General features: G+C 56.2%; 1 protein-coding gene across 3 annotated transcripts; it reads right to left on the reverse strand.

The window, feature by feature from the left end:
- Positions 1-3,259: 3,259 nt before the first annotated feature.
- TMEM18 (transmembrane protein 18) lies at positions 3,260-7,118 on the reverse strand. 3 transcript variants are annotated; one of them, XM_016199181.2, is made up of 5 exons: positions 7,017-7,118; positions 5,784-5,904; positions 4,868-4,922; positions 4,277-4,370; positions 3,260-4,201 (listed from the first exon to the last, which is right to left on the reverse strand). In XM_016199181.2, the coding sequence occupies exons 1-5, from the start codon at positions 7,071-7,073 to the stop codon at positions 4,106-4,108; spliced, it is 423 nt and encodes a 140-aa protein (XP_016054667.1). In that variant the 5' UTR covers positions 7,074-7,118; the 3' UTR covers positions 3,260-4,105. The 3 variants fall into 3 exon arrangements, with proteins under 3 accessions (XP_016054667.1, XP_087679430.1, XP_087679429.1); XM_087823304.1 differs by lacking the exon at positions 7,017-7,118 and adding an exon at positions 6,475-6,589; XM_087823303.1 differs by lacking the exon at positions 7,017-7,118 and adding an exon at positions 6,011-6,206.
- Between the last annotated feature and the right edge of the window lie 558 nt (positions 7,119-7,676).

Consider the following 7,676-nt stretch of genomic DNA (forward strand, 5'->3'; position numbering starts at 1 on the left):
GACATAGAAGGGTGATTCTGAGGACTCCAGGTTCAACACCTGCTTCGTGTGTTTACTGTGAGGTGTAGCAGGCGTTGGCTTTTCAGAGGCTCCACCCTGGCCTGGTACCTGCAGGTTCTGGTGGGGAAGATGCTCTCCTGCCTCCCCCACTCCGCCCATTCCTGTGGGAGACCCACCCTCTCCTCACCCCCCACCTGTCTCAACAAAGGACCTGGTATTTAGTACCTGCTGAAAATTAGAATTGAACAGAATAACGAGCCCGGAGGTGAATTCAGTAAAATCACGCAGATGCCCACCACCTGCGAGACCTGCAGGACTCACGCGGGAGCCGGGGGCAGCCGCCGGGACCCACACCTCCTCCAGGCCCCGCAGCCGAGTGCCTCCGGGAGCACGGGGCCTGTGAGGTCGTTTTCCAGCAAGTGGAAGGAAAGCCTTTGCAGGCAGTTAAAGGGATTTCACGCAAAGTGATGATAAAATTCCATTCAAAGATGCAAACTTGGCTCTCCTGGCATACAGAACAGACTCCTAAACAGAAGAGCCCTGGAGAAGATGGGCCTCTGGTCTGTGACCCGGGAACCTCGTGCTCAGGACGGTCACAGCAGGTTACAGCCTGTCCTCCTGGACGCGTGGCCAGAGGCTGAGCCCCTCAGGGCAGCAGGCCTCTTCCTCCAAAAAGATGTTTTAACCAAGATTTGAAACAAGTGAAAACAAGATAAAACCAGCTGAACTTTCATGGGTTGTAACGAAAAAGGATTGTTTACTTCTGAAATTGCAGTTTGGGTGCCGCCTACGTTTCAATGTTCAGAACCTGTAAACTCAGGTTTTCTCAGTGGAGTTATTGTGACACATGGAGCCGAGCCAGCCTGTACTTTTAAGTTGAATCCTGAGAAAATTCTAAATCACATGCATTTTTTTGTTTTTAGCTCTCGCCATTAATCAACTCACCGGTCACTGTCCTGAAACCCTGAGTCCCTGGCGTCTGAGATGAGTCCAAGATCAGTGATCCTGCTGCCCCCAAGGACGTGATTCCTACCACCATCTGTTTCCTTCATTTGCCAGAGCGGTGAGTTACGGCCTTCGTGGTTGGGATCCTTTCCCCTAATTCCTGCTCATTTCTGCTAAACCGTGAGTTAGCTCAAAATGCTCCCGGCCCCGATGGGCCGTGACAAACAGCACAGTCCCCCCACCGCCCTGTGCCCACTGCTCTGCTTCAAGTCCAGGACTCGGCTCTGCTCATCGCCTGCCTTCTGTCGCACGTCAGAAAACCTCCAGGGGAACTAGAAAAATATTGACATTGAGGAACGTGAAACGCATGCTGAAGTGTGAGGTTAGCCGTCAGCCTTGGCGTTCTGAGCGCCTCTTTGTGGTAACCCGTGTGCGAGGAAGGGGCAGGGCCCAGGCCTCAGGTCCAGACCCCTGAGCAGCCCCCCTCCTTTCCTGCAGGCCCAGCGTGGGAGCCTCCAAAGTTAGGCCCATTTTCAGTTCTGTTCCTGTAATTGCCTCACTTTCTCCTTGGGTCCCGAGCTTCCCTCAGAGGGTAAGAGAAGCCAGGTAAGTGCGGTTACAAAGGGTTGTGCTGGTGATTTTACACCCTTCCCCTCCCGGTGGCTCCCGAGTGCCCTAACGCCTGACTTATCCATTCAGTCTGGCTCAGCTTCGCTCACAGGAACACAGTCCACCGAGGGGCCGGCTGAGATAACCGCGCCCTCAGAGTCTGTGGGGCACGCTGATGGGCTACAGCCCGGATTTTCAGGGGGTAGGGGGGGGTTTCCCTATGTAAGGGGGAGGTGAATTCAGTGAGTTGTTTTTCTCTGGATGCCCATGTGTGTGTCAGGGTTGCTTCTGGCAAAGTATAAACAGACCCATAACTAGGACGTTAACCTAGTTCAAATGAGGGAAGGACGTGACCTGCAGGTGGCAGGTCTCCTGCCTGAGTGCAGGACAGCATCCCTCCCGCTGGGTTTGGTGACTTGGTGCCCCCTGCAGGCTCCAGAGAGAACGCACTCCCCACGCTGAGCGTGAGAAGAGACCCAGAGCTCCTGGAACTCGGAGCTGGGGGCTCAGCATTTGAGGTGGCGGCTGCACAGCTCAGGAAGCCGGCACGGGGTCAGGGGCCCGAGGGCTGTGGTTACTTGTACACGTGGGTCTTTCTCCCTCACTGGGCTCCTACATCGAGCTGACCCTGCAGGGCTCACTGGGAACCTGATGCAACTAGGTAAGTGCCGATGATCACCAGCCCGGCGAGAGCCAGTGTGTGTGCACTTTAGGGAGTCAATACTTAGCCTATCTTTTGATCCTCAGTGATATTACTGAGCATGGCAGACAGGACATAACTTTTCCAAAAGGAAAACTGAAATTCAGAAAGATTGAGTTCAGAGGGAGGAGTCAAAGCCAGCCCGCCTCTCCAGACTTTGTACCAGGGGCGCATTCCCACAGTGATGCTTTATGTTCTTGCTACCTTTTCCCCCCATTGCTTTTCAAAGAGAGTGGGAGGGAGAGAGAGAAACATCGATGTGAGAGGACACATGGATTGGTTGCCTCCCGCACAAGCCACCAGGGCTGTGGATAGAGCTTGCAACCAAGCTACATGCCCTTGGCCGGAATTAAAACTGGGACCCTTCAGTCCACGGGCCAACGCACTAACCACTGAGAAATACCACCAGGGCTGTCCTTGTTACTCTTCTGAGCAAAGCTCTGGGACCACGGGGAAGTGCTCATGCAGATGGTCTGAGGCCACACAGAGGGTTAGGGCCACAATGGTGAAGACTCAGCTCGGGCAGCACCTTTGCTCAGACCCACTGCTAGACGTGAAAATGGCTCTGAGCACCCGAGCTGCCCACGGACACACCCTACATGTACAGATGCGCAGCACTGCACACTCACTGTGGCCGTCTGGGAAACCAGCTAATTGTTTTAATTTGCTGTTGGCAAAATAACTGCTTCACCCATGGGAGGGGGATGGTACTAAACTCCCAGGACAGTGTGGGGACCCCAGGGCAGGACAAATGTGAGGCTGGTCTGTGTCCATCTCAACCACCTGTCTGGTCAGTTTCTTAGTTACTCAGCTCAGGGTCAAGATTCCAGGGAGTGAACATCTCACATCCGTGTCACCAGGCACGTGGGCTGGAGAAGGCACATCCACAGTCGTCAGCCCAACCCCAGCCCATAATCAGCTACAAAAGGAAGTGAAGTGTGGATTGAGACTGAATGTTATGCTAAAAAAAAAAAAAAGACAGAAATTCCACAAATGTCTACCAAATGCATTTCAAAAATGTGAATCTTTATTAGACACCAATTATACTGAGAGATTCTTGAACAGACTTTTATATTGTCAAAATATAAACTGTCTGAATCTACTATGTAATGTGACTTTCACTATAAAATGAAATTCCAATACTCAAAACTGCTCTCATATCCACTGAATTTACTATTTTGATTTATGACATAACTGTTCCAAATATATCACACAGGGAACAAAAGCCTACTGTCGTGTTTTTACACTGAAGTCATTTAACTTCAAATCCATGCCAGGGCTTGGTCTGGGCAAGGCCACTGTGCTGATCCCAAAGGGTCCCCAAAGACCCTGGGCCTCAGCTCCGGCCACGGCGATGCTGCTCTGCTGGAGGAAAAAGCTGGGCAGCGGCCTGTGAAGGAGACCACTTTGCCCACCAACACCAGCGCCTCTGCCCACAGCATCGCGATGTAGCGACAGGGACTTTCAATCCGCGCTGCAGCTGGACACCAGCTCTTGGTTGGAAGCAACTCTTCTGAGAACCAGCTCTAAAAAGTTCCACCTCAGCTACATGTGGGCTTCATTCGAGCAGCCGCGACGCACCTGGCCCTGGTTCAGAACCTGTCCGTTCCTGGCAGATGCTACTGCTTGTGAGGTATCATTATGCATCGTAATTCCTGCAGCAACCCCGTGTTAGATAAACGACAAAGACAACTTGAGTCTGAGCATAATTAGTCGCAGACAAAACATGTCTCGATGAAAACCATCTTTACAAATGACGTCGCTGCGGGGACAAGGCCTGCGACGTGTGCGCTTTGGTTCTGAGAGGGTGGTGGAGGGAAGTTTCCCAGGAAAATGGCACTCGCTCTGCCGCTAGTCGTTTTTTCTCCCCCTCCTCCTCTCTCTCACCACCTCCTGCAGGCTCTTCAGGTCAGCCATCACGTTCAAAGTCTTCTGCACCCACATGATCTGAAAGCGAGCGCTGTGAGTGTTTACACTGGGAAACAGGGGAAGCGAGAACTGGGCAGTTTGTAACATACGCACCACAATGATCATGGCGTTGAGGAGCAGCGGCGCCGAGAACACGAGCGAAATGAACATCCCCCTCGAATCGAAATACTGGTATTTTGAAAATAACCTGTTTTAAGAGAAATTTTAAAATCACTTGGAGTAACGAAACAGTTTTAAATAACACTCTCTGTTTAGTATAAGGCTCCTGGAGGTCTTATGTCAACCAAGGTGGAACCGGCTACCCCATGACTGCACCGGCCATCGGTTCCTTCACAGTCCAGACCTTGATGCCCCTGGTAGAAGGCAGGGCTGAGGCCTAGACATGGGACACCATGGTCCCAGGAGGGCAGAAAGGCTTCAGCATTCCCTCCCCTCAGCCCCACGTGCACCCAGCTCTATCACACCACTTCATTCTGCAGCTAACGTTACTTTAAACAGGCCCCCCCCCCCCAAGTCATGAACAGCATCACCCGATTTTCAGCTGGCCTTGCTCAGTAAGAACTATGTAAGGAGCTGCTTCTCAATCTAGCCCTGCCCATGCAGAGGCTGCTGTTTCCTCTCTGGGCCTGTGTTCTGCACGCAGGTGCTCTTTCCAAAGTGCAGAAGCAAGACCGCCAGGCTCACCTCCAGTTCATGGCAGCCACTTCATTGATGTATTCAGCACAATAGACTAATGTTACTGCAAAAGAAACCACATCAGAACTTAGGGGTTGGTCATTAATCATTATAGAAACACATCCTTTACAGGTGAATATTTAATGTAAACATAACAGAACAGCCACAGTTGAGGAGAAATGTAATTTTTACTTTAGATATAATGTAAGATAAAAATTATAAAACTAAAAATACAAAACACACCCTTTAACTGAAAGGAAACCGAGGTCAACACAGTCTCCATGTTCTCAGTGAAACCATGCAAAGCTGTTCAGCCACACAGCCATGAGAATCCAGGTCTTCTGCTCAAAACCAAGAACTCACCACAGCTATTTTGCCGAATTTCCTACAGCTCCAGTCAAAGGTCAGGCCTACATGACACTGGGCAGCAGGGCCAAGAGCCACAAAGTTGAGTCCTCACAGCCACCCACTTCTCAAGCTCACAGTCCTGACAACAGGGGCTGCCCCTGTGAGCAGCAGCATTGGTGGCAAAGTCAGGACAGCAGGAATCCCAGTTGCGGGGACTCGGATTTGTGCAACGGGTTACTTTGTGCACACACAGGTCCTTCCTGGTCTGCATGTTCCCCGCCACAGCGAGCTGCACAGTGCTAAGCCCGTGGAGAAAAACTTCTATGTAGAGTCGGAGTTTCACTAAACCTAACCCATCTTTGTGTAAGTGGTACTGACCCCTTCCCTGGTAAGGTAGATGCTCAGCAGATTCCTTTCAAATCCAATATCCACAATCTACTTTATGATTCCCGAGAGTGAAATCAGGGCAAGTCCTGAGACTCAGAGCCTAAGACAGAAGGGTTAGGTCTCAGGGATAATTACATGTTGAGAACATGCAGGGGCCGTGTCACACACAAGTTCTGTTCGTCCTACTCACCGAGGCACAGGAAATGTCCGACCTGCAGTTCATATCGCCGGGACGAGAGACAGGTGAGCAGCAGGCAGAGCACGTGGAAGGCGGCCAGGCCTAGGAGCCAGGGCTCCGTCCAGTCTGTCTGCTGTGGGACACACCAGTAGGAACTCGTCAACATCAACTCCCGGGGGCCGGCCTCAGGTCTCCATGGTCAGTGGGGAGTCAGGGGCCCCTCACTCCTGAGTACTTACTTCTGCAGCTACTGAGCAAGGCGCCCAGAGGGCCCCCCTACCCCGGGCCTCACAAAATGGGGGCAGGAAAAGGACAGGGAAGGGGGGCGGGAGCCAGGAGCCCCTCCATGGCATCCATGGCATCCATGGCCCAGGGACCTGAAGAGGAATCCAGGGCCTAATGTTGGAGCACAGGCTGGCAGCCTTGCCGGAGTGCCCCTTGGGTTTGTGGAGCAGGCGCAGGTCTGAGCTGCGTGGAACCTAAGGGTCCTTGTCCCGGGAGGGGAGAGGGAAGCCGTGTGGCTTGTTCAGGAGATGCACTTGGTTACTCCCACTGAACCTGCTTCAAGCTCCTTACACTGGTACTTAAGGCCTTGGGAAAGGACTGGGCTTTCTCCACCCTCTTAACTTCATGGTGGGCATGCCCCCCCGCAGGTCCACGCCCTGCCCAGACCAGGCCAGACGGGACTCGGAGCCCAAGACACCTGAGGCCTAAGTGTGGCCGCCCTCCTGCAACCCGGCACCCTGCAGCCTGGGCAGGGAAGCGGGCCACGAGCTGTGTCCATCAACTCGCGAGCTGGGGGCCGGGACGAGGGGCACGGGGAGGGCGAGCCGGGGACGCGCTCCGAGGAGGCAGGCGCTGGGGCGGCGGCGGCAGCACCTCGCCACTCCGCCCGGCCCCGCCCCGTAAGCTCGGCCCATAGCCCCGCCCCGCCGCTCAGGCCCCGCCCCCAGCCCCGCCCTGTAAGCTCAGGCCCCGCCCCGCCGCCCCAGCCGCGCCCTGTAAGCTCGGGCCCATAGCCCAGGACTCGCCCTCGGAAGCCCCGCCCCCGCCGCCCAGGACCCGCCCCGGAAGCTCCGCTCTAGCGCGCGGGTCCCGATCCCGGAAGCTCTACCATCAGCGCCCAGGGTCCCCCCCACGCTCTGTCCCGCTCCCCAGGCGCGGACGGGTGCGGGGCGTTCCTGGGGGAGGAAGGGAAGCCCGGGGCGGCCCCCACCGCCAGCACCGAGCTGGCCGCCAAGTTACCGTGATGACGGCGGGAATGCTGACGGGGAAAGAGGTGACCGAGAAGGGGGACGGCATCGTGCCCGGAAAGACCCGCCCTCGCCGCCGTCCGCCCGGCCCGCCTGGATACCGGCAGGTGTGCCTCCGGCGTCGCCTGTCGCGGGATCTCGAGTGTCGCGAGACCGGCGGTGTTGGAAGCGGGCGGGTGCACGTCTCGCGGTGTTTCCTGGTGTAACGTGAGCACAGTGACGCCACCTGCCCGCGCGTCACTCCCGTGCGTCACAAGTCCCCACCCCTCCGGGCGACCCGCGGGCGCTGTGAAGCTCGCGGAACCCGAGCCCGCGGGGCGGCCGGGGGCGGTTGACGGTCCTCGGCGCCCTGCCCGGGCGGCCCGTCTGTGCTGCGCCCCGGCCCGGGCGCGCGGTGCGTCCTCGGCCGACCCCGGAGCGCGGGCGGGTCGAGCCTCTGCTGCCCGGCTGCTCCTGGTGCGACACCCAGGGCGGGTCCCAGCGAAGTAGGAGCCCCGCGGGCTCGTGTACCCCGCGTGGGCGCCGTGGAAGCGGGTCGGCTGCCCCCGCGCCCCGCCCCCACCCCGCTTCAGCCGCGCGCACCGGCAGCCGCGTCCCGTGGGCCTGACCCCGCCGTTCGCCGCCTCCTGCGGGACGTGAATGAGATGGACGC

This window comes from Miniopterus natalensis, chromosome 13, assembly GCF_054644295.1.
Source record: "Miniopterus natalensis isolate mMinNat1 chromosome 13, mMinNat1.hap1, whole genome shotgun sequence".
In the NCBI taxonomy this organism is placed as follows: Eukaryota; Metazoa; Chordata; class Mammalia; order Chiroptera; family Miniopteridae; genus Miniopterus; species Miniopterus natalensis.

Bases quoted from the DNA above. Each gene is read 5' to 3' on its own strand.
- TMEM18 (XM_087823303.1), bottom strand. From the start codon at position 6,133: ATGCCATGGATGCCATGGAGGGGCTCCTGGCTCCCGCCCCCCTTCCCT. The intron at 4,371-4,867 runs GTGAGCCTGGCG...CTCTTAAAACAG, and splicing joins GTGGCTGCCATGAACTGGAG to GTTATTTTCAAAATACCAGT. The intron at 4,202-4,276 runs GTGCGTATGTTA...GCTCGCTTTCAG, and splicing joins TCAACGCCATGATCATTGTG to ATCATGTGGGTGCAGAAGAC.